This window comes from Ranitomeya variabilis, chromosome 1, assembly GCF_051348905.1.
Source record: "Ranitomeya variabilis isolate aRanVar5 chromosome 1, aRanVar5.hap1, whole genome shotgun sequence".
Lineage (NCBI taxonomy): Eukaryota > Metazoa > Chordata > Amphibia > Anura > Dendrobatidae > Ranitomeya > Ranitomeya variabilis.
In genome coordinates, this window is record NC_135232.1 from 564730995 (window position 1) to 564758624 (window position 27630).

At 42.7% G+C, this 27630-nt stretch overlaps 1 protein-coding gene across 2 annotated transcripts in view; it reads left to right on the forward strand.

Moving 5' to 3' along the window:
• FUT8 (fucosyltransferase 8) overlaps positions 1-25867 on the forward strand; it is a 270203-nt gene extending 244336 nt beyond the window's left edge. For both annotated transcript variants that reach the window (XM_077257005.1, XM_077256999.1), the window contains one exon: positions 24937-25867. In XM_077257005.1, the coding sequence (XP_077113120.1) occupies positions 24937-25254 (318 nt within the window). In that variant the 3' untranslated portion in view covers positions 25255-25867. The remainder of the gene's footprint in view (positions 1-24936) is intronic.
• Positions 25868-27630: the final 1763 nt, after the last annotated feature.

Consider the following 27630-nt stretch of genomic DNA (forward strand, 5'->3'; position numbering starts at 1 on the left):
GTGCCCCAGTCGGCTAGCCTAAATTGCATGGAACAGGGATCATCCCACCGAACGCCTGCTCTCCTTTTACCATGGGAATGAAACTGCTCAGGTAACACTGGGTGAGGTAAAACAGTATGGACACATAAAACAGTCCCAGCACAATACCCAAGATGGTGCAAAATTACAGCGTCTCACGCTTCCGCTGACTAGCCTGGATAAGAGCAACTGTGACTTCAGGGCTTCCAGGGCTGACTACCCCCACCTGTATCACGCACAGAGACGAGGTAATGACAAGCGTAGGAAGATGACAGCCCATTTAGATACAAGACCAAGTGACCGGAGGGTCACAACCTAGCTTATCAGAACATCTCCATGGAGCCAGGTGACTGGTGGGTCCCAATCCTGGCTTTCCCAAACGTATCCATGGGGCTCAGGTGACCGGTGGGTCCACATCCTGACCTCCCCAAATTTATCGATGGGTTCAGTGATGGTCAATGGAGCAGATCTGTATTCATTCAGCTGGGGCCGTGGTCCCCTAAGCGCCTTCCTGTAGAATGTCAAATCTGTGTCCCTCGTGATGGAGCCATGATCTGGCAGGTATCCTGTAGAGTGTTCCTGGCTTTGGTTTTGTAAAGAGTCTCTGGATCTTTTGATCTCTTGGCTTATCTGTTACGGAGGCAAATCCCACTTATATAGCTCACAACTGTTGTCTTTCAATTCAGTATCCAGAGGTCAACAGGAAGATGTTATGAGATTAACTCGCATTGTTTAACTATTGAATCAGTTTACATAGTTTTTACTCCCCTGTTTTGCAAGTCAGCAAGTTAGCTGGCCTGGACAATGTGTAATCAACATACCAGCAAACATCATTGTTCAATTACTCTGCATCTCTGTTATCCAAGATAACAGCATAATATGTTACAACAAACGTCAACTTAAAAGTCAATGTTACATGCTTATATGAACAGTAACACACAAAAATGAAGTAGGAGAAGCTGGCGGCGAAACGCGCATTGGGGTGAGGGGCTGCTGTGCTGGACACAATCATCTGGAAACTGGGAACATTATCTAAGGTAGTGTGGCACTTGAGCACTTTATTAATTATTGGGATCTGGTCCTTTCTGGACTATACATTGTCATATGCTTTCTATTTAAATACTACCTCATTTTGCCTGAGAATAGCGTACCAACTAATATCCCAACTTGTACTTTGCGTTAGCGATAGAGTAGCACATTATTTAATGTACAGTCCGTATATTGCAAACTTTGCACTGGAAAACTTTATGGACATGTTATATACTTGTACTTTGCACTAGCAATAGAGCAGCACATTAATGTACAGGCTGTAGATTACAATTTTGCACAGGAGCACTTTATGGACATGTTATATACTACATCCTGATTTAATTATGAAATAATATCCTATTTTCTCTCTATCTTCGGTGCCTTGATTATGGTTAATGTACTTGTATCCTTTATATATTATAATTTGTAGGGGAGATTTATAGTAGCACTTGAATTTAAATATTGAATTTATGTCTTCACCACCTGTAATTATGTACTATATATTATAATTGTCCCCTTGAAACAGCGCCCCTACATGACATTTCTGTTTATAAATATATTTTAATTTTCTAAACAAATAAAAAATAATTTTTCGCATGGATCTCTTCTCAGAACTGGACCCCTTTCTTTAATTGAAGGCTGCAGATTATTTTTGTGTGTTATAAGTGCTTTGAAGTGCCTATCTCTATTTTTATGGATTTTTGTGCCTAATAAATTATATGAACAGTAGTCTGTGTTTTCTTGACCAACCAAACAACAAATGCATAAATTCAAAAGTCAACATATAAGATAAGTCTATGGGGGCATGGGCTGCCAGCTCATGCCCCCATAGTAAAGTTCCTTTCAGCACTTTACTCGACGTGGCCATCCCTTTAGAAGTGAACAGCAAGCTTCTTCCAGTCCCTGGAAGCTAAAAAGCGACATGCCTGCTTGCTGCTGCCGCCGCCCGACCGCGATCGCCGCCATCAGGCACTCCCCTCTGCTGACCTCCGCTCCCCCCGCTGTCCGATTCCACCCCCCTGACCTCCGCTCCCTCCCTTCTGCCCCGGTAATCACCCCCTCCCCCCCGCTGCTGTCGGCTCCATCTCCATCTGCTGCATCTCCTCACCCCGCTCCTGAACCCCTCGCCTGTCAGCCCCCTCTTGCCCCAGTGATCACCCGCCCCAGTGATCACCCGCCCCAGTGATCACCCCCTGCCCCCCTGATCCCCCCTGCCCCACTGATGCCCCCCTGCCCCGGCGATCGCCCCCTGCCCCGCTGATGGCCCCCCGATCACCCCCTGCCTCGCTGATGGCCCCCCGATCACCCCCTGCCTCACTGATGGCTCCCCTGCCCCTTCGATTGCCCCCCTGATCACCCCCTGCCCCGGCGATCGCCCCCTGCCCCCGCTGATGGCCCCCCTGATCACCCCCTGACCTGCTGATGGCCCCCCTAAACACCCCCTTTTCCGCTGATAACCCCCCTGCCCCGCTGATGGCCCCCCTGCCCTGGTGTTGGCCCCCCCTGCCCCGGTCATCACCCCCTCCTCCCCAGTTTACCCATTAGCGTTAGAGTTGGGGCTAAAATTAGGGTTGGGGCTAAAGTTAGGGTTGGGATTAGGGTTGGGGTTGGGATTAGGTTTAGGGGTTTGTTAGGGTTAGGTTTGTGGTTAGGTTTGGGATTAGGGTCAGGGGTGTGTTAGGGTTAGGCGTATGTTGGGGTTAGGGTTGGAGTTAGAATTGGGGGTTTCCTCAGTTTAGACACATCAGGGGCTCTTCAAATGCGACATGACACCAGCAGACCATTCCATCAAAGTCTGCATTCCAAAACATCACTACTTCCCTTCCAAGCTCCGACGTGTGTCCATACAGTAGGTTTCTCCCACATATGGGGTATCAGCGTACTTAAGACAAATTGGACAACAACTTTTGTGGTCCAACTTCTCCTGTTACCCTTGGGAAAAAAATTGGGGACTAAAAGATCATATTTGTGAAAAATATGATTTTTTTTATTTTCACGCCCGGGCGCTATAAAATTTAGTGAAACACCTGGGGGTTTAAAGTTCTCACCACACATCTAGATAAGTCCCTTGGGGGGGGGTCTAGTTTCCAAAATGGGGTCACTTGTGGGTGAGCTCCAATGTTTAGGCACACAGGGTCTCTCCGTACGCGACATGGTGTCAACTAACGATTCGAGCTAATTTTCCATTCGAAAAGTCAAATGGCGCTCCTTCCCTTCCGAGCCTTGCCATGTGCCCAAACAGTGGTTTATCCCCACATATGAGGTATAGGTGTACTCAGGAGAAAATGCCCAACAAATTTTAGGATCCATTTTATCCTGTTGCCCACATGAAAATGAAAAAATTGAGGTTAAAAGAAAATTTTTGTGAAAAAAAAGTACTTTTTCATTTTTACGGATCAATTTGTGAAGCATCTGGGGGTTCCAAGTGCTCACTATGCGTCTATATAAGTTCATTGGGGAGGTCTAGTTTCCAAAACGGGGTCACTTGTGAGGGAGCTCCAATGTTTAGGCACACAGGGGCTTTCCATATGCGACATGGTGTCGGCTAACGATTGACGCTAATTTTCCATTCTAAAAGTCAAATGGCGCTCCTTCCCTTACGATCCCTTTCGTGCGCCCAAACAGTGGTTTATGACCACATATGAGGCATCGGTGTAGTCTGGAGAAATTGCCCAACAAATTTTAGGATCCATTTTAACCTGTTGCCCGTGTGAAAATGAAAAAATTGAGGCTAAAAGAACATTTTTGTTGGAAAAATTGAAATGTCCATTTTTTCCTTCCACGTTGCTTTAGTTCCTGTGAAGCACCTGAAGGGTTAATAATCTTCTTGAGCATAGTTTTGAGTAGCTTGAGGGGTGCAATTTTTGGAATGGTGTCACTTTTGGGTGATTTTTGTCATATAGGCCCCTCAAAGGGACTTCAACTTTGATGTGGTCACTAAAAAAATTATTTTGTAAATTTTGCTGGAAAAATGAGAAATTGCTGATAAACTTTGAACCCTTATAACTTCCTAACAAAAAAAAATGTTTCCCAAAATTGTGCTGATGTAAAGTAGACATGTGGGAAATGTTATTTATCAACTGTTTTGTGTCACATAAGTCTCTGATTTAACAGAATAAAAATTAAAAACTTTAAAATTGCAAAATGTTCAACATTTTTGCCTAATTCAGAATTGCTAGGATTCGTTGAAGCATTCCTGAGTTATTCCCTCATAAAGGGACTCTGGTCAGAATTGCAAAAAATTGCCAGGTCAAAATATGCCGGGTCATGGAGGGGTTAACTATAGACTGATGCTATAACTTTCTATAAACTAAATGTAATAATTATAGGGGATAACTCAGGAGACTCTCTGCGTGGAACAAGACAACTACAGGACACAGTTTTATAAGTGGTAAAGTCTATATTATCACATGGTGATTCAAACAGGTGCAGAGAGAAACTCAAGTCCACAACACTTGGTGTAAATATTAAATGCAGCTTAGCAGTCTATAGGGAACTTCAGAGGAAAACGCAACCACGCAGAAAGTCTATGAAGCACAATTATTCTTGAGCAGAGGTGTCAAACTGCATTCCTCGAGGGCCGCCAACAGGTCATGTTTTCAGGATTTCCTTAGCATTCCACAAGGTGCTGGAATCATTCTGTGCAGGTGATTAAATTATCACCTGTGCAAAACAAGGAAATCCTGAAAACATGACCTTTTGGCGGCCCTCGAGGAATGCAGTTTGACACCTCTGTTCTTGAGGATACTTGACACGAATAAGTCCTTGCTTAGTCCAAAACACAGATAGATATGCTTATAAGGCAGTTCAAATAATATCTTAGCTCAACCAGGGAGGCCTGGGTAATAGTCTCAGGTTCTTGCAGAGCAGCAACAGCTTACATGTCCAGCAAATGCAGATGGAAGTAAACACGAGCAGCAGATGAAGTAGGATTACTGGAACTGGTGTATGCAGCAGGAACTCAGAGCAGAGTAGCAGGATAACCCCACAGGTTCACAGGAGCAGGTATATAGCCAGGGAGTCACCAGAGGTCAGGAGCTGGATGCAAGGCAGAATACTCTAGCACAGACTGAAGGCTGGGGTGGAGTTTTATAGCAGGAAGACACAGTGCACATGAAACCAAAGACGCCAACTTGGAAAAGAGCAGTAATGCACGAAAGGTAATAAAAAATGTTCAGAGTCCTGACACTAAAGAAAGAAATTATCTTACATAGCCTGAGTGTAGGTCATCACCTTGGGACTTGGGATTTTGAGCAATGCTTAAGCCTTCCTGATGACTTTGTAAGAGACATTAACATAAGGCTGACAATTTAAAGAAATTCAACCTGACACTTGCCTTGACATGACCCTGTTAGAAATCTGGGACCATTTTGCCCTCATCACTGGGTGTTGATGTATGTAGCTGACATGGTGGGCACTTGTAGGATGTAATTCTGATACTTTAGAAGCTGAACTGACAATACTATTTGTGTGCTGTCTTGTCAGGAACATTCCAGGTGTGGGCAGAGAAGCAAGTTGGCATCCTGGAGTCGTTTTTAGTTGTATATTCCTAGATTCAGCTTTTTTTTATATGTTTATACGGTCTTGTGAATCGACACAGAACAATGTGCTGCTGAGAACAATGATTTTTCAGCAGACTTGAAAATCATTTCACTTGGATATTGAGCACTTTGCTCATTCATCGGGTGATTGGCAGTCTACTGCTCGATTATTGAGAAACCAGTGTTCCTAGGAAAGCTACTTCCTGATTGTCCTCCAGTGTAAATCCGGCTCCTATACAAGAGAGATTACAACTCCCTCATCCCACAATTGGCCGTTCATGTGATCTCAATGAGAAAAGACGAGAAAACCACTGCAGACTGCTCTGGCAGTGACTTATCGGTATGGAAAATAATAGGATCAGGTATTTGAATATCCCCATAGACATCATCTGCTTGGGGAAAGTTGAGCGGTCCTTATACTTATTAGGTGATTGACCTGTCCCACCGAAATCTGTGGGATCAGATTATTTTAACCCCTTAACCCCCAAGGGTGGTTTGCACGTTAATGACCGGGCCAATTTTTACAATTCTGACCACTGTCCCTTTATGAGGTTATAACTCTGGAACGCTTCAACGGATCCTGATGATTCTGACAATGTTTTTTCATGACATATTGTACTTCATGATAGTGGTAAAATTTCTTTGATATTACCTGCGTTTATTTGTGAAAAAAATGGAAATTTGGCGAAAATTTTGAAAAGAGAGAGATATATCACACAAAATACTTAATAAGTAACATTTCTCACATGTCTACTTTACATCAGCACAATTTTGGAACCAACATTTTTTTTTGCTAGGAAGTTATAAGGGTTAAAAGTTGACCAGCAATTTCTCATTTTTACAACACCATTTTTTTAGGGACCACATCACATTTGAAGTCATTTTGAGGTGTGTATATGACATAAAATAACCAAGTGTGACACCATTCTAAAAACTGCACCCCTCAAGGTGCTCAAAACCACATTCAAGAAGTTTATTAACCCTTCAGGTGTTTCACAGGAATTTGGGGAATGTTTAAAAAAAAAAACTGAAAATGTAACTTTTTTCACAAAAAATTTACTTCAGCTCCAATTTGTTTTATTTTACCAAGGGTAACAGGTGAAAATGGAAAGTTGTTGTACAATTTGTCCTGAGTACACTGATATCACATATGTGGGGGTAAACCACTGTTTGGGCGCATGGCAGAGCTCGGAAGGGAAGGAGCGCCATTTGACTTTTCAATACAAAATTGACTGGAATTGAGATGGGATGCCATGTTGCGTTTGGAGAGCCCCTGATGTGCCTAACATTAAAACCCCCCACAAGTGACACCATTTTGGAAAGTAGACCCCCTAAGGAACTTATCTAGATGTGTGGTGAGAGCTTTGAACCCCCAAGTGTTTCACTACAGTTTATAACGCAGAGCCGTGAAAATAAAAATTTTATTTTTTTCACAAAAATTATGTTTTAGCCCCTGTTTTGTATTTTCCCAATGGTAGCAGGAGAAATTGGACCTCAAAAGTTGTTGTCCAATTTGTCCTGAGTACGCTGATACCCCATATGTGGGGGGGAACCACCATTTGGGTGCATGGCAAAGCTTGGAAGGGAAGGAGCACCATTTGGAATGCAGACTTAGATGGAATGGTCTGCAGGTGTCACGTTGCATTTGCAGAGCCCCTGATGTGCCTAAACAGTAGAAACCCCCCACAAGTGACCCCATATTGGAAACTAGACCCCCCAAGGAACTTATCTAGATGTTTTGTGAGAACTTTAAACCTCCAAGTGTTTCACTACAGTTTATAACGCAGAGCCGTGAAAATAAAAAATAATTAAGTTCCCACAAAAATGTTTTTTTAGCGCCCCAAATTTTTATTTTCCCAAGGGTAACAAGAGAAATTGGACCCCAAAAGTTGTTGTCCAATTTGTCCTGAGTATGCTGATACCCCAAATGTTAGAGCAAACCCCTGTTTGGGCACATCGGAGAGCTCAGACGGGAAGGAGCACTGTTTTACTTTTTCAACACAGAATTGGCTGGAATTGAGATCGGACGCCATGTCGCGTTTTGAGAGCCCTTGATGTGCCTAAACAGAGGAAGCCCCCAATTCTAACTGAAACCCAAGCACACCCCTAACCCTAATCCCAACTCTACCCTTAACCCTAACCACACCCCTAACCCGAACATGCCCCTAGCCCCAACCACACCCCTAACCCCAACAGACCCCTAATCCCAACCCTAACCACACCCCTAACTCCAACACACCCCTAACTCCAACCATAACCCTTACCACACCCCTATCCCTGACACACCCCTAACCCTAATCCCAACCGTAAATGTAATCCTAACCCTAACTTTAGCCCCAACCCTAACTTTAGCCCCAACCCTAATCCTAACTTTAGTCCCAACCCTAACTGTAGCCCTAGCCCCAACCCTAGCCCTAACCCTAGCCCCAACCCTAGCCCCAACCTTAACCCTAGCCCCAACCCTAACCCTCATGAGAAAATGGAAATAAATACATTTTTTTTCTTTTATTATTTTTATCTAAGGGGGTGAGGATGGGGGTTTGATTTACTTTTATAGCAGGTTTTTTAGCGGATTTTTGTGATTGGCAGCCGTCACACAGTAAAAGACGCTTTTTATTGCACAAAATAGTTTTTGCGTCTCCACATTTTGAGAGCTATAATTTTTCAATATTTTGGTCCACAGAGTCATGTGAGGTCTTGTTTTTTGTGGGACGAGTTGACGTTTTTATTGGTACCATTTTCGGGCATGTGAAATTTTTTGATCGCTTTTTATTCCGATTTTTATGAGGCAGAATGACCAAAAAACAGCTATTCATTAATTTCTTTTTGGGGGGTGCATTTATACCGTTCCACGTTTGGTAAAATTGATAAAGCAGTTTTATTCTTCGGATCAGTACGATTACAGCGATACCGCATTTATATCATTTTTTTATGTTTTGGCGCTTTTATACGAAGAAAACTATTTTATAGAAAAAATAATTATTTTTGCATCGCTTTATTCTGAGGACTATAACTTTTTTATTTTGTCGCTGATGATGCTGTATGGCGGGTCCTTTTTGCGGGACAAGATGACGTTTTCAGCGGTACCATGGTTATTTATATCCGTCTTTTTGATCGCGTGTTATTCCACTTTTTGTTCGGCGGTATGATAATAAAGCGTTTTTTGCCTCTTTTTTTTTACGGTGATCACTGAAGGGGTTAACTAGTGGGACAGTTTTATAGGTCTGGTCATTACGGACGCGGTGATACTAAATATGTGTACTTTTATTGTTGTTTTCTTTTTATATAAAGAAATGTATTTATGGGAACAATATATATATTTTTTTTTCTTTATTTAGGAATTTTTTTTTTTTTTTTTTTTACATGTGTGAATATTTTTTTTTTTACTTTACAACATTGCCCCAGGGTGGGACATCATGTTATAGGGTCCGATCACTGATCTGACACTTTGCAGTGCACTGTGTCAGATCAGCGATCTGACAGGCACTGCAGGGAGGCTTGCAAGCGCTTGCTCTGAGCAGGCGCTTGCAAGCCACCTCCCTGCAGGACCCGGAAGCAGCCCCGTGGCCTTATTGGATCCAGGGCCTGCAGGGAGGAGGTAGGAGATCACATCGCATTGCTCTGAGGGTCTCAGGGAAGCATGCAGGGAGCCCCCGCCCTGTGCGATGCTTCTCTATACCGCCGGAACACTGCGATCATCTTTGATCGCAGTGTGCTGGGGGTTAATGTGCCCGGAGCGGTCCATGACGGCTCCTGGCACATAGTGCCGGATATCAGCTGCAATAGTCAGCTGACACGCGGCCGCACTCCCCCCGTGAGCGCGGCCGATCGCATATGACGTACTGTCCCGTCACTGGGAATTAAGTCCCAGGTCACCTCGACGGGATAGCACGTCATATGGGATTAAGGGGTTAATCTAATGTTTATACAGTAGTGTTCACAATACTAGCTGTCCAATATGACTATTATAAGTATATTAGTATAATTACAGTTAAGTCCATATATATTTGGGCAGAGACAACATTTTTCTAATTTTGGTTATAGACATTACCACAATGAATTTTAAACAAAACAATTCAGATGCAGTTGAAGTTCAGACTTTCAGCTTTCATTTGAGGGTATCCACATTAAAATCGGATGAAGGGTTTAGGAGTTTCAGCTCCTTAACATGTGCCACTCTGTTTTTAAAAGGACCAAAAGTAATTGGACAGATTAAATAAAATAAAATGTTCATTTCTAGTACTTGTTGGCAATGACTGAAGTCTTGAACTCATGGACATCACCAGATGCTGTGTTTCCTCCTTTTTGATGCTCTGCCAGGCCTTCACTGCAGGGGTTTTCAGTTGCTGTTTGTTTGTGGGCCTTTCTGTCTAAAGTTTAGTCTTTAACAAGTGAAATACATGCTCAATTGGGTTGAGATCAGGTGACTGACTTGGCCATTCAAGAATATTCCACTTCTTTGCTTTAATAAACTCCTGGGTTGCTTTGGCTTTATGTTTTGGGTCATTGTCCATCTGTAGTATGAAACGACGACCAATCAGTTTGGCTGCATTTGGCTGGATCTGAGCACACAGTATGGCTCTGAATACCTCAGAATTCATCCAGCTGCTTCTGTCCTGTGTCACATCATCAATAAACACTAGTGACCCAGTGCCACTGGCAGCCATGCATGCCCAAGCCATCACATTGCCTCCGCCGTGTTTTACAGATGATGTGGTATGCTTTGGATCATGAGCTGTACCACGCCTTCGCCATACTTTTCTCTTTCTATCATTCTGGTAGAGGTTGATCTTGGTTTCATCTGTCCAAAGAATGTTCTTCCAGAACTGTGCTGGCTTTTTTAGATGTTTTTTTTAGCAAAGTCCAGTCTAGCCTTTTTATTCTTGATGCTTATGAGTGGCTTGCACCGTGCAGTGAACCCTCTGTATTTACTTTCATGCAGTCTTCTCTTTATGGTAGATTTGGATATTGATACGCCGACCTCCTGGAGAGTGTTGTTCACTTGGTTGGCTGTTGTGAAGGGGTTTCTCTTCACCATGGAGATTATTCTGCGATCATCCACCACTCTTGTCTTCCGTGGGTGCCCAGGTCTTCTTGTATTGATGAGTTCACCAGTGCTTTCTTTCTTTCTCAGGATGTACCAAACTGTAGATTTTGCCACTCCTAATATTGTAGCAATTTCTCAGATGGGTTTTTTTCTGTTTTCGCAGCTTAAGGATGGCTTGTTTCACCTGCATGGAGAGCTCCTTTAGGCTACTTTCACATTAGCGTCATGCACTGCACGTCGCAATGCGACGTTGCAGTGCACCGACGCATACTTTGCAAGCGCCACACAACGGGGGCAGCGGATGCTGTTTTTCAACGCATCCGTTGCCCCATTGGGAGGTGCGGGGAGGTGGGGGTGGAGTTCCGGCTGCGCATGCGCGGTCGGAAAAGACGGGAACGACGCACCAAAAAACGTTACAAGCAACGGTTTTTGGTGGCGACGGTCCAACGCAACACGACGCAATCGTCGCACAACGCAACCGTCGCACGACGGTTGCGACGTGTGGCACTGCGTCGCACTGCGTCACTAATGCAAGTCAATGGAGAAAAAACGCATCCTGCAAGCACTTTTGCAGGATGCGTTTTTTCTCCAAAACGACGCATAGCGACGTGCAGTGCACGACGCTAGTGTGAAAGTAGCCTTAACCGCATGTTTACTTCACAGCAAAACATTCCAAATGCAAGCACCACACCTCAAATCATCTCCAGGCCTTGTATCTGCTTAATTGAGAATGACATAACGAAGGGATTGCCCACACCTATCTATGAAATAGCCTTGGAGTCAATTGTCCAATTGCTTTTGGTCCCTTTAAAAACAGGGTCGCACATGTTAAGGAGCTGAAACTCCTAAACCCTTCATCCAATTTTAATGTGGATACCCTCAAATGAAAGCTGAAAGTCTGAACTTCAACTGCATCTGAATTGTTTTGTTTAAAATTCATTGTAATAATGTCTATAACCAAAATTAGAAAAATGTCTCTGTCCAAATATATATGGACGTAACTGTATATCCCCACATGTCACACAAGTTACCAGTTGGTGCAGGAGATTCTAAGAAAACCATCACACTCCGCATTCATAATCTGCAGGTTTCTGAGTCTGTGTTTTAGAATTTATTAATTGAAAGGAGGTGTGTTCACAATAATAGCAGTGTGGAGGTCAATTATTCTGTGAAGAAACCTGTGTAAATCAGGTGGCCCTTTTTAAGGGTGAAGCCAGGATATGTTGTACATGCATTTCTCCTTGAAAGCCTGAGAAATATGGGTCGTTCAAGACATTGTTCAGAAGAACAGCATACTTTGATTATAAGTTTTAACTTATAAAGAAGTCCAGACAATGATAGGCTGTTCAGCTAAAATGATCTCCAGTGCTTTAAAATGGAAAGCCAAACCAGAGAGACGTGGAATACGGAATACTACCATTCGAATGGATGGATGAATAGCCAGAATGGCAAAGGCTCAGCCAATGATCTGCTCCAGGATGATCAAAGACAGTCTCAATTACCTGTGAGTACTGTGACAGTTAGAAGACGCCTGTGTGAAGTGAATCTCTTAGAAGAATCTCCGCAAAGTCCCAGTGTTAAAAAAAAAGACATGTACTGAAGCGAAGCGGATATAATTTACCAAAGAACACATCAACTGGCCTAAAGAGAAATGGAAAAAAGTTTTATGGACTGATGAACGTAAAAATTGTTCTTTTTGGGCTTAAGGGCCACTGGCCGTTCGTCAGACGACCCCCAAACTCCGTATTCAAGCCACAGTACAGTCTGAAGACAGTGAAGCATGGTGGTGCAAGCTTCATGATCTGGGCATTTTACTCTTTCCATTTTGGCGGACCTATTTACCACATACCAGGGATCATGGACCAGTTTGCATATATTAAAATACTTAACGAGGTCATGTTGCCTAAGGCCGGTTTCACACGTCAGTGTCTCCAGTACGTGAGGTGACCGTTTCCTCACGTACCGGAGCCACTGACACACGTAGACCCATTAAAATCAATGCATCTGTGCAGATGTCATTGATTTTTTGCGGACCGTGTCTCCGTGTGCCAAACACGGAGACATGTCAGTGTTCGTGGGAGCGCAAGTATTACACGGACCCATTAAAGTCAATGGGTCCGTGTAAAACACGGACCGCACACGGACGTTCTCCGTCTGCAGTCCGTTTGCGTGCAGTTGACAGCGCTACAGTAAGCGCTGTCCCCCCCACATGGTGCTGAAGCCGCGATTCATATCTTCTCTCCAGCAGCGTTTGCTGCAGAGAAGATATGAATAATAGTGTTTAAAAGACAGATCTATGTGTCCGCCGCCCCCCCACCCCCTGTGCGCCCCCCCGCTGTCCTGAAAATACTCACCCGCTCCCTCGTTGGCTGTAGCTTCTTCCTGGTCTGACCGCGGCTTCTCTACTGTATGCGGTCACGTGGGGCCGCCGATTACACTCATGAATATGTGGCTCCACCTCCAATAGGGGTGGAGCCGCCTATTCATGAGTGTAAATGAGCGGCCCCACCTGACCGCATACACTAGAAGCCGCGGCCAGACCAGGAAGCAGCGAGGGAGGCGGGTAAGTATTTTCTGACCAGCGGGGGGGCGCACAGGGGGTGGGAGGGCGGCGGACACATAGATCTTTATTTTAAACACTATTATTCATATCTTCTCTGCAGCAAACGCTGCTGCAGGGAACATATGAATCGCAGCTTCAGCACCAGATGCTCCTACGTGTGGTACCCAGCACGGTGCGTGTGGTACCCAGTGGGAACACGGGCTGCACACGTGTGCCGCAAGTGTGACACACTGATGTACACAAGAAAAGTTGGGGCACACGGACACGGATAATTCCGGTACCGATTGTTTCCGGTAACGGAATTATCTGGACGTGTGGGACAGCCCTTATGCTGAAGAGGATATGCCCTTGAAATGGGGGTTTCAACAAGACTATGACCCTAAACATCAGTAAACAAGCAAAATCTTGGTTCCAGTCAAACAAAATTGATGTTATGGAGCCGCCGGCCCAATCCCTGGACCTTAATCGGATAAAATATTTGTGGGGTGACATAAAAAATGACGTTTCTGATTCACAGCCAACAAGTGCGAAAAAATTGTGGGATGTAGTCTAAGCATCCTGGGCTGGAATAACAGGTGACAGGGGCCAGAAGTTGGTTGACTCCATTCAACATACAGTTGTGGCCAAAAGTATTGACACCCCTGCAATTTTGTCAGATAATACTCAGTTTCTTCCTGAAAATGATTGCAATCACAAATTCTTTGGTATTATTATCTTCATTTAATTTGTCTTAAATGAAAAAACACGAAAAATAATGTCCTAAAGCCAAATTGGATATAATTCCACACCAAACATAAAAAAGGGGGTGGACAAAAGTATTGGCACTGTTCGAAAAATCATGTGATGCTTCTCTAATTTGTGTAATTAACTGCACCTGTAACTTACCTGTGGCACCTAACGGGTGTTGGCAATAACTAAATCACACTTGCAGCCAGTTGACATGGATTAAAGTTGACTCAACCTCTGCCCTGTGTCCTTGTGTGTACCACATTGAGCATGGAGAAAAGAAAGAAGACCAAAGAACTGAGGACTTGGGAAACCAAATTGTGAGGAAGCATGAGTTATCTCAAGGCTGCATGTCTATCTCCAAAGACCTGAATGTTTTTGTGTCTACCGTGCACAGTGTCATCAAGAAGTTTAAAGCCCATGGCACTGTGGCTCACCTCCCTAGATGTGGACGGAAAAGAAAAATTGACAAGAGATTTCAACGCAAGATTGTGCGGATGTTGGATAAAGAACCTCGACTAACAAGTTTAAGCTGCCCTGCAGTCCGAGGGTACAACAGTGTCAATCCGTACTATCCGTCGGCATCTGAATGAAAAGGGACTGTATGGTAGGAGACCCAGGAAGACCCCACTTCTTACCCCGAGACATAAAAAAGCCAGGCTGGAGTTTGCCAAAACTTACCTGAAAAAGCCTAAAACGTTTTGGAAGAATGTTCTCTGGTCAGATGAGACAAAAGTAGAGCTTTTTGGGCAAAGGCATCAACATAGAGTTTACAGGAGAAAAAAAGAGGCATTCAAAGAAAAGAACACGGTCCCTACAGTCAAACATGGCGGAGGTTCCCTGATGTTTTGGGGTTGCTTTGCTGCCTCTGGCACTGGACTGCTTGTCCGTGTGCATGGCATTATGAAGTCTGAAGACTACCAACAAATTTTGCAGCATAAAGTAGGGCCCAGTGTGAGAATGCTGGGTCTCCCTCAGAGGTCATGGGTCTTCCAGCAGGACAATGACCCAAAACACACTTCAAAAAGCACTAGAAAATGGTTTGAGAGAAAGCACCGGAGACTTCTAAGGTGGCCAGCAATGAGTCCAGGCCTGAATCCCATAGAACACCTGTGGAGAGATCTAAAAATGGCAGTTTGGAGAAGGCACCCTTCAAATATCAGGGACCTGGAGCAGTTTGCCAAAGAAGAATGGTCTAAAATTCCAGCAGAGCATTGTAAGAAACTCATTGATGGTTACCGGAAGCGGTTGGTCGCAGTTATTTTGGCTAAAGGTTGTGCAACCAAGTATTAGGCTGAGGGTGCCAATACTTTTGTCTGGCCCAGTTTTGGAGTTTTGTGTGAAATGATCAATGTTTTGCTTTTTGCTTCATTCTCTTTTGTGTTTTTTCATTTAAGACAAATTAAATGAAGATAATAATACCAAAGAATTTGTGTTTGCAATCATTTTCAGGAAGACACTGAGTATTATCTTACAGAATTGGAGGGGTGTCAATACTTTTGGCCACAACTGTAGATGTGAAGCAGTTCTAAAAAACTGTGGGTAACAGCTAAATATTGGTTTAGTAATTCACGGGAAAGCTGAACCCTCAAAAACATATTACATATTGTGAGTTTGTAAAGACAAATGCAGACACTGCTATTTTTTAAAGCAGACAATGTTAATTTTCTGTTATTTTCTGTAAAGTAGTTAAAAATTATTTACATTTCTCTTCACGTTTTGAATTAGAAAACAGAGTGCAATGTTCCCAATGCTGGAAATAAGAACTAGTAGAAAGATTTTGTGATTAACTTATGTTTTTGAACACACTGCTATTATTTTGAACACTACAGTACACTTAAGTTTATAGCCGTAGTCAACTCTGGCTTATTAATGGAGTTCCCAAATTAAGAACACCCAAGTAATATCCATTTTAAAACTTTTTTTTTTTTTTTAAGCTCAATAACCCTTTTGAAAGTTAATGAATATCCGTAGTGTCCTTAAATGTTCCATGAGTGCTTTTCATTTATTTCTTGATTTTCGCTGCTCAAGAGAATTTCTAGATGAGTGACCATCTCATCGAGCTGAACATGTTCTAGCCTTATGGGTAACAAGAGTTATGTCCTTTACAGAAGACCCCCTGCTTACTATACGTATAGCTAATGTTAAATCCGTTTTCTGGGAGTTTCCAGAACTGGCCTTAAAGTGTAACTGTTTACAATTTTATTTCGTAAATCAATAGTACACATGGAAATTTAAAAAAAACTTTATAATATATCTTATCAGTGAAATCTACTTTTTTTTCTCCTGGACTTGATTATTCATTCTCAGTTCATGAGTAAAATCTGTATTCGGTGAAGACAGACTTTCCCATTCCCGGGATTGGAGATGACAGTTGCTGTTTTTAGAATTCTATGACAAAAGGAGAATGAGCAGGAGCTAGAGGCAGGCACATACATTCTTCTGTACACTCTGCTGAAAGTAGATAACAGTTGGTACTCATGAAATTCGAGAGCTGTGTTTCTTCAGATTGCTGCCTGTCCTTACATGTGACAAAGACGAGCTGCTGTTTTGAATTATGTGAAGGGGGCTACTTATTACATTCTTGGAAAAAAAACTTTTTTAAAGGTAGATAATGTGATAAAATTGCTTACCCATTGAATCCCCTGGTGCTCCATTTTGGTAGTTGCAGCTGGTACCAGAGATGACCCCACCTGTCCACAACAATCAAACAGTTGCCTCAGTGGTCATGTGATGTACATGTAAATATGACTGATGGGTGGAACATCATCATTTCGGGTACTGACATCTGTGAGGGACAACCAGAGCAATATGAGACTCATTGGATAAACAAGTTGCCTCTTCAGAGAGGAACAGGACTTGAATTCTAGTAACTTCTATTGCAAAACAAAAGAAACCACTAAGCATGGGCCTAAAAAATGGTAACGGGACTATATAAATAGAGTAAAACACCTTTATTAAACAGTGGGTGGCAAACATAGTAACATAGTTAGTAAGGCTGAAAAAATACATTTGTCCATCCAGTTCAGCCTATATTCCATCATAATAAATCCCCAGATCTATGTCCTTCTACAGAACCTAATAATTGTATGATACAATATTGTTCTGCTCCAGGAAGACATCCAGGCCTCTCTTGAACCCCTCGACTGAGTTCGCCATCACCACCTCCTCAGGCAAGGAATTCCAGATTCTCACTGCCCTAACAGTAAAGAATCCTCTTCTATGTTGGTGGAAAAACCTTCTCTCCTCCAGACGCAGAGAATGCCCCCTTGTGACCGTCACCTTCCTTGGTATAAACAGATCCTCAGCGAGATATTTGTATTGTCCCCTTATATACTTATACATGGTTATTAGATCGCTCCTCAGTCGTCTTTTTTCTAGACTAAATAATCCTAATTTCGCTAGTCTATCTGGGTATTGTAGTTCTCCTACGTTGGCACTGTGTGTAAAAGAGTGCCCGCACAAGTACAATAATTAAGAGTATATAAAAACACAATGTACACGGAATTATATTGATTCGGACGAAAAGCTTAGTCCTGACTTAAGTGCATCAGGGTGTGTGCCGCACTTGGACCGGACCCGAGCAACGAGTATACTCACTCATCACTACTTAGAACTCATTGGATAAATAATTGATATTTGTTACTTTAAAACTTTCCCAACCTTAGGACCAATTTTGAAACCTCCAAAAAGACCCCTTTAATTGAAGGTAGAGCTTCACTTTAAGTGTCATCAGTTATATTTATATGAAGAGGTTGGTTTCCAACCATTTGAAGGTTTATTAACAAATGCCAACCTGAAAACAGAGACTTTTTTTCTATAGTTTCTTTCCATCTCTATTGTGACTACACAGCCTTTGTGAAGCTGTGGAATTAATGTATGAGGTCTGTAAATACCCATAGCACAAATGCCGATAAGTGGCTGCCATGACCTTTATTACTGGGTTTTACTTGTTTTTTCTGCTCTAGGAGTGATCAGCAGGGCTTACAGAGACTTTCTGAGACATCTAGCCTAGGAAATGCATTTACCATGAGCTCGGGCCAATATAAAGCAGCGTGGGCTTGTCCTACCCTGGGAGCCATACTGGTTGGGACTTCATGACCTGTAGATCATGGCATGCATTTACAGATTTGTGGCTGCATAATACACTTCACAAGCAGGCGAAAGATGACCATGTGTTATCCATCGGTCACATGTAGGACAAAAGGTCCTCACTGTGGTCCTAGAAGAGACGCGTGCCTTACAGTGTCACTATGTCTTATTATATTCAAGGCTTCTTTTAGTCCCTAGTTAAAAGTCTCTGAAAAATAAAAGATTTGGTTTTACTTCAATTTCAAATATTGTGGTAAATACGATTTTTTTTGGGGGGAGGGGGATCTCATGCAAAACCGGAAGCAGGAAAGAGAAATCCCGGTAAATGTACACCGCCTTACCCAATTCACGCCAGGGCCAATTTCCGTTTTTTTCGTGTCTTCATTTTTTCTTCCCAGAGCCATAACGTTTTTATTTTTCTGTCCACATAGACATATTGCTTTTTTGCAGGACGGTTGTACTTTTGAATAACACCATTCATAGTGTACTGAAAAACAGAAAAAAAATTCCAGGTGGGGAGAAATTGTGGGGAAAAAACTTAAAGGTAAGGTACCGCATTTGTAGATCATTAATAAATCACTGTAATGTAGCATAACATGCTGCTATAACCAAGTTTTAAATGCATGTGAAACAGATTTCGTGTGTTATATGTGTTTAAAGAAGGAACTGGGGGCTGACATCTTGGTTTTGCAGCAGTAGCAGGGCACTAACAGTGTCATTTTACAGCACCCCATGGACATAGGAGATAATAGACCGGCGCTGACCCTATCTATAACATTGGAGAGGTGTTAGCAGTGAGCTGGGCACGCCTCTGTGGGCTGCACAACTCACTGCTGTAGGTGTGACTAGCAGCCATTTTATTATAGCCCAGTGCTCTCTGCTGAGCTCCACTTACTCTCTATCACAGGAGCTCCATTCCCAGCCTGCAGAGAGAGGTGACACCTGACACCTCTCTCAGCCATACAATGTATCTCTCCCCTCCCTCCACAATGCCTGGCCATTCACTGCAGACCTGGAGCTCCTTCTTATCTTACTGAGGGATGAGGCACAGACAGCTCTGCACAGACAATGCTGCTCCATACACACCACATAAACTAACTGTGCTTCTGATGCAGTAACTGCTGGTGATAGCAGATCACAGGGCAGTCACACACAAAATGGCTCTGCCCTGTGATACTGCTCTTCATTCTGCCCCAGGGATACTAGACCACCCAAAAGGGGAGGGAAATGGTGATGTCAGCAGGTACTGCCCAGATTTTCCAGCTAACAGTAAAGCTGGTAAGTCTTACTATAGCTGCTTGAGGTCTAAAACGGAAAATGCTCCCCCTAGTGGTCAATATATATATTTGTAAGAAAATATATAATATTTTTCATATAGAAATGTTTGCAAACAGTGCAAACATTGCATTAATACATTTTATTTACTATTTTAAGCTTAATTTCACAAAAAAACAAACTACAAGAAAACTGGTGGCACCTTCCCTTTAATTCTGACATTTTTTGGGAATTATTTTTACGGTGCACATTTTGTGGTAAAGAAAGACTTTCCGATATGATTCTGCTGATCAATACAATTACGGCGATAACGAACATGTCCAGTTTTTTGGTTAATTTAATGGTGAAAAAAAATCAGAAGTGTACAAAAAATTTTGTGGGCTATCACCATTTTCAGAGACTTATAAAGCTTTTATTGTTTTAGTCCATGGAGCTGTGTGATGGCTTATATTTTGTGGGGTGAAGCAAAGCTTTTATTGATACCATTTTGGGATAGATGTGACATTTTGATTGCTTGTCACAACATTTTTTTTGGGAAAAAAAAAAGACAGTTTTGGCGTTCTTGATTTTTTTTTTTTTTTCATTTACAGTGTTTATTGATCTGGTTAATTATTTGTATACTTTGATAGATCAGGCTTGCCTGAATTCGGCTATACCATGTGTCCTTTTATTATTTGTTTAATGTTGTTTTTTCTAATCAGAGGAAAAGGGGGTAATTGGAACTATTATGGGGTTTTTTTAACCTTTTTTCCACTGTTCTTAATAGTCATAGACCAATTATCATATATGGTATTAACACAACTTGTCAGACCCAAAACGGGACTTCTTGCTACTGTAAGAGTGCTACCTTTATGTGTACTCATATATTCCCTAATCTCCTCTGAACGGAGTGGGAGACGCGTAGGGAGGCTACATGCTGATTTGTGGGTAACATATAGCAGGTCTACACTTGGAGACCACCCTTCACCAGACTCCCAGCTGTCATAGCAGCCCACTGGTGACCCGCGATCACGACAAGGGCGCATTAAATGATGTGATCCCATACCGGCGCATGTTTAAAGGGAACCTGTCACCCCCAAAATCGAAGTTGAGCTAAGCCCACCGGCATTAGGGGCTTATCTACAGCATTCCGTAATGCTGTAGATAAGCCCCCGATGTATCCTGAATAATGAGAAATAGACTTTAGATTATACTCACCCAGGGGCGTTCCCACTGCGGTCCGGTCCGATGGGCTTCGCGGTCCGGTCCGGGGCTTCCTATCTTCATAGGATACTGTCCTCTTCTTGTCTTAACGAGCAAAGTACTGCAGCACGCAGGCGCCGGAAAAGGTCAGAGAGGCCCAGCGCCTGCGCACTGCAGTACTTTGCTCTGCCCTCAACAGGGCAGACAAAGTACACCTGCGCCAGAGCCGCAGCGTGAAGACAAGAAGAGGACGTCATCCTATGAAGATGGGAGGCCCCGGACCGCGACGCCCATTGGATCAGGCCGCCCACCCAGGTGAGTATAATCTAACCTCTTTTTCTCATCTTTCAGGATACATCGGGGGCTTATCTACTGCATTACAGAATGCTGTAGATAAGCCCCTGATGCCGGTGGGCTTAGCTCAACTTCAATTTTGGGGGTGACTGGTTCCCTTTAATACCACTATCAGAGTTTGACAGAGATTGTTTGCTGAAAGATTGGCTGAAGCACCGTTCGCGGACAAACATGTAATGTCTTTGGACAGCTTAAGACTATACAGGTGCATCTCACAAAATAGAATAGAATATCATCAAAAAGTTAATTTATTTCAGTTCTTCATTACATAAAGTGAAACTCATATATAGTATCATTACAAACAGAGGGATCTATTTATCTATTTCACGTGTTGATTTCTGTTAATGTTGATGATTATGGCTTACAGCCAATGAAAACCCAAAAGTCATTATCTCAGTAAATTAGAATACTTTATCACACCAGCTTGAAAAAATGATTTTAAAATCCAAAATATTGGCCTACCGAAATGTATGTTCAGTAAATCCACTCAATACTTGGTTGGGGCTCCTTTTGCATCAATTACTGCATCAATGTGGCATGGCATGGAGGCGATCTGCCTGTGGCACTGCTGAGGTGTTATGGAAGCCCAGGTTGCTTTGATAGCAGCATTCAGCTCGTCTGCATTGTTGTCATTGATTGTGGGTACTTCACACAAGACCTTGGAAATCAAGGTCCAGGGTCTGGAGGAAGAGTGGATAGACAGACAGTCCAAGCTGCTTGAGGTCTAGTGTGAAGTTTCCACAATCAGCGATGGTTTGGGGAGCCATGTTATCTGCTGGTGTAGGTCCACTGTGTTACATCAAGACCAAAGTCAGCTCAGCCGTCTACCAGGAAATTTTAGAGCACTTCATGCTTTTCTCTGCCGACAAGCTTTTTGGAGATGGAAATTCCATTCTCCAGGAGGACTTGGCACCTGTCCCCACTGCCTAAAGTACCAATACCTGGTTTATAAACAACAGTATCACTTTGCTTCATTGGACAGCAAACTTGCCTGATCTTAACCCCATGGAGAATCTATGCAGTATTGTAAAGAGGAAGATGAGAGACACCAGACCCAACAATGCAGACGAGCTGAAGGCTGCTATCAAAGCAACATGGGCTTCCATAACACCTTAACAGTGCCACAGGCTGAGCTCCTCCATTCCATGCCGCAATGATGCAGTAATTGATGCCAAAGGAGCCCCCACCAAGTTTTGAGTGCGTTTACTGAACATGCATTTCAGTAAGCTAACATTTCGGATTTTATGATAATTTTTTCAAGCTGGTGTTTTAAAGTATTCCAATTTACTGAGATAATGACTTTTGGGTTTGTATTGGCTGTAAGCTATAATCATCAACATTAACAGAGATAAACCCTTGAAATAGATTTCTCTGTTTGTAATGACTCTATAATATGAGTTTCACTTTTTGTATTGAAGAACTGAAATTAACTTTCTTAATGATATTCTAATTTTGTGAGATGCATCTGTACTTCACTGGTCCCCACTAGACTCTGATTGATGGGGCTCTTTTACAAAGCCAGTAATTGCATCACTGATTGATGGGGCTCTTGTACAGAGCCAGTAATTGCATCACTGATGGCCTTTCACAAGATCGTAATAGTTCATCACATGTATGTAGCTAGCAGAAGCTCCCAAAGTCCAGATCCCGGCTTTTTCCTGCAGTGGGAATTGGTCCTCAAAATATATTGGATTAGGAAATCTGACTGCTTCTTTATGTAGTTTCTACTCAATTTCTCTAAAAATCCCAATTTCTGTGAGATATTTGTTCTCCGAGAGTTCTCCTATTCTTCACAATTGTGTCTCGTGATTTGTCGGCAGACAGGCAAGATGACAAGGCGGCCATGCAGATGTAATTGTTCTGCAGTAAATACTGAGGTAGCACAATATTCTATAAATCAATATGCGGAGCTTGGCGATGGGGGTTCACCTTTCTTCCCAAAACACTGTCAGATTTGTATTGTTATATGTAGTTACGCAGACAAATAATGTATTTCTTGGCAGCCGACCATGGTTGTTAGATTGTTATCGCAGGATGTTAACCCCTCGTGCTCTTGACCCGGCAGCTCCTAATGCATTCCCATCTTACTCATGCGGGACTATCTGCTAAATGGGGACCAGTGATTATACTGAAAGCTGCTGGTCACCTGACACACACGTTCCTATCGCAATAAACGTTGCACAGATCTCCAAATCTGTCTTATGGGCTCCTTTTCTACCTACTATTCCCAGAAAGTCAAATTATCTTCTCATATGTCGAAAAAGTCTCATAAGTCTAGATTCTTGAGCCAACAACCATTCCAAAAATCCTTGGTGGTGCATGTGATAGATCAGATCATTTAGGCTGGATTTACCTCTAAGGACTTGAGTACTTGGCTTTCTGTTTGATTCTTACTCTCTACCCTAAAAAGTTTCCTTAATGTCCCTTTTGATAAGATGTAGTCTCTTTGCCCACCCATCTAATGTATATTGGGGTATCTTGACTTTCCACCAACAGAAAATGTAGGTGGTAAATCAAAACTGGGCATGTTTGCTTCAATGTGCCTGATCCCTTATTGTCATGGGAGGAGGCAACACCTCTGATTTAAGTTTACTCCCCATTCACTGAGGACACTCGTTTGGCCAACAGCTGTCTAGGGTGTATGACCACCATTTAGTCTTTGACACAAAATGTCTGTTGAAACCAAGCACAGGTGCTCGGTGCGCCCTTGGCATGTTAAAACAGTTCACTGCACCCTCCCACCTGCTTGTTCACCATCTTTCTTCTTCCCCTTCTTCCACGATTCCAGATGGTCAGAGACGGATGTAAAAAAAAGTTGGAAGGTGCCCTGAACTACTCAGCCATTGCAAGGGTGCACCAAGTGCTGATGCTTTGTTTACACAGTCATTTTGTGCTGATAGACCCTCTTAATTATGCCTGTGCACAGGAGTCATATGACTCCTTAATATTCCCTCCGTACAAAGCCGTAAGGCACCTTATGTATACATTTTAACACTGTCTGGTAGAACATGTCATATATTTTTCAGTTTATTACAGAATTTGACCAAAAATAGCCCAAGGATACCTCCACGGGCTGTGATGTCTTGGACATATTATGGCATCCTTTTTATATCTCCACACAGAGTAGAGCCGTAATGCACCAATGTACTTAAGCTGTCGGTCTACTTTATGAAAGCCCGTCGGGCAGTTAGTACAGGTCATATAAAGTCTGCAGCACATCGGTGAGGCCGATTGATCAAGACTGAGATATTGCACTCCAGTTGTGACAAAGTGTGCTCTGGCATAAGGTGCGCAGATCATCAATATCCAATTGGTGGGGGTCCAACACCTGCTACTCCTATCAATCAGTTGTTCCCAGTGCCAGCAGTGGCTGAATGGTGCCGGCAGTGGCTGAGCGGTGACGGCAGTGGCTGAACGGTGCCGGTAGTGGCTGAAAGGTTCCGGCAATGGCTGAATTACCCAGCTCCATCAACTGTATAAAGGCCTCATTGGAATACTGCAGATCCACCTCTGTTATTTTGAATAGGGACGGATGTGCAGTATTTGGCCACGGCCACTATGCATTCATTGGAGCTGGGTAGTTCCATTCCGGAACTGATCACTGGCGGCACCGAGAGCGTCTGATCGGTATTGCACCACTACCAACCTGATATTGATGACCTATCCTAAGAATAGGCCATCGATATAAAGTCCTGGACAACTCCTTTAATAGAGATGTGCCTCACAAGGAATTTGGCACATCTTTCAGGTGTTGTGTACTAGCAGATGAAATGTATTTCAATCATTGACTGGATTACATTTGTCGTAATTTACACCACTTTTTGCGGTATAAATTATCATTAATTTATCGTCACCCACCCATTTTTTTATGCTGGAGTTAGCAGAAAAATGACTAAAGTTCCAAAACTTTTGCTGGAGTCAGAGTGGCAACATTTCAAACAGTTTTATGCCAGAATTCTAGTGCAAACTGTGTTATGAATCTGCCCCTAACACATTTCTATTTTTTTGGATTTTTGGCAAAGTAAATCCTAACTGAAGTTTGAACTTTATACTTCTAGATTTGACTTTTTTTTTTCATCTGATTGTTAATGATTTTTCTATTCTTGCAGGTCTGTCGAGTTGCCTATGAGATCATGCAGACGCTCCATCCCGATGCTTCGGCTAACTTTCACTCCCTGGATGATATTTATTATTTTGGAGGACAAAATGCTCACAACCAAATTGCGATTTATCCCCACCACCCAAGAAGTGCAGATGAAATTCCTATGGAACCTGGGGACGTTATTGGCGTTGCCGGAAATCACTGGGACGGTTATTCAAAGGGTGTTAATCGTAAACTGGGCCGGACCGGTCTCTATCCATCATACAAAGTTAAGGAAAAAATTGAAACAATCAAATACCCGACATATCCAGATGCTGACAAATGAGAAGACTGCGGCCTGATAGTCGACACTGCCACGTGTCCATTGGAACACGAGAGAGACCAAACTGCAGTTACGTCAAGACAGAAAGCTGTTTTACCTTAAAGGGATTTCAATGGAAGTTCCTATGTGCAGAACATTCACCTTACAAAACTCTCTCGTTAACGGTTCAACCTTGTCTGACGATCAGGCTGGTCAATAGAGCGTGGTGCTCTCCTTCTGCCATTAACTGACAGACGTTAAACACTGCCATATTGTGCAATTAGGGTGACGTGAGGACGTTTTATACTTGCAAGGTTTTAAGCGATGATGCCTGTCATTAAGAATCCGGCACAACCTGAAGCACTGTGTGGATTCCCCCTTCTTTAAGTAGCATTGTGACTACGCCAAAGGAAGTCAGTCCAATGGTTTCAGTCAAAGATGTTGATTTGTCAAGATCTCCCTCCATAAAGAGTCAACACACGAATGACTCATAACGCAGACAAAACCATTCACTGTTCGTTACTGTAGGAAGACTTTTTTCTTTTTTTTTTGTATAAATTCTCCATGAGATAATTCTTAAACTTGTGTTTCTTGGCATTGTCTTTGATAACAAACAATTAAATAATATAAAAAATGACCTATTTATAACTTTGTACAAAATGTTGAGAAAAGGGGATGGGTCCCTGTGATAGGACTGTTGTAGGATGGTACACAGGACTTCTCTTTTGTCTGTAATAATAGCTTTTCTATTGAGTTTTCTGAACTTTCTCGATACAGGAGCGTGTCTTTATTATTAGGTTGTTTTGATGGGTAGAGATTGGATCCTTTTAAGTGGAGCTAAAATTACTTATTCATGAGTCAATCTTTATAAGAATACTTTGTGCTACAAGATGTTCATATATATATATATATATATATATATATATATATATATATATATATATATATATATATATATATACACACACACACACACACACACACACACACACACACACACACACACACACACACACACACGCACAGTACAGACCAAAAGTTTGGACACACCTCATTTAAAGATGTTTCTGTATTTCCATGACTATGAAAATTGTACATTCACACTGAAGGCATCAAAACTATGAATGAACACATGTGGAATTATATACTTAACAAAAAAGTGTGAAACAACTGAAAATATGTCTTTTATTCTGGGTTCTTCAAAGTAGCCACCTTTTGCTTTGATGGCTGCTTTGCACACTCTTGATTAGCTTCAAGAGGTAGTCACCGGGAATGGTTTTCACTTCACAGGTGTGCCCAGGTTTAATAAGTGGGATTTCTTGCCTTATAAATGGTGTTGGAACCATCAGTTGTGTTGTGCAGAAGTCTGGTGGATACACAGCTGATAGTCCTACTGAATAGACTGTTAGAATTTGTATTATGGCAAGAAAAAAGCAGCTAAGCTAACAAAAACGAGTGGCCATCATTACTTTAAGACATGAAGGTCAGTCTGAAAAATTGGGAAAACTTTGAAAGTGTCCCCAAGTGCAGTTGCAAAAACCATGAAGCGTTACAAAGAAACTGGTTCTCATGAGGACCGTCCCAGGAAAGGAAGACCAAGAGTCACCTCTGCTTCTGAGGATAAGTTTATCCAAGTCACCAGCCTCAGAAATAGCAGTTTAACAGCAGCTCAGATTAGAGACCCGGTCAATGCCACACAAGAGTTCTAGCAGCAGACACATCTCTACAACAACTGTTAAGAGGAGACTTTGTGCAGCAGGCCTTCATGGTAAAATAGCTGCTAGGAAACCACTGCTAAGGACAGGCAACAAGCAGAAGAGACTTGTTTGGGCTAAAGAACACAAGGAATGGACATTAGACCAGTGGAAATCTGTGCTTTGGTCTGATGAGTCCAAGTTTGAGATCTTTGGTTCCAACCACCGTGTCTTTGTGCGATGCAGAAAAGGTGAACGGATGGACTCTACCTGCCTGGTTCCCACCGTGAAGCATGGAGGAGGAAATGTGATGGTTTGGCGGTGCTTTGCTGGTGACACTGTTGGGGATTTATTCAAAATTCAAAGCATACTGAACAAGCATGGCTACCACATCATCTTACTGCGGCATGCTATTCCATCCGGTTTGCGTTTTTTTGGACCATCATTTATGTTTCAACAGGACAATGACCCCAAACACACCTCCAGGCTGTGTAAGCGCTAGTTGACCAAGAAGGAGAGTGATGGGGTGCTACGCCAGATGACCTGGCGTCCACAGTCACCAGACCTGAACCCAATCGAGATGGTTTGGGGAGAGCTGGACTGCAGAGTGAATGCAAAAGGGCCAACAAGTGCTAAGCATCTCTGGGAACTCCATCAAGATTGTTGGAAGACCATTCCCGGTGACTACCTCTTGAAGCTCATCAAG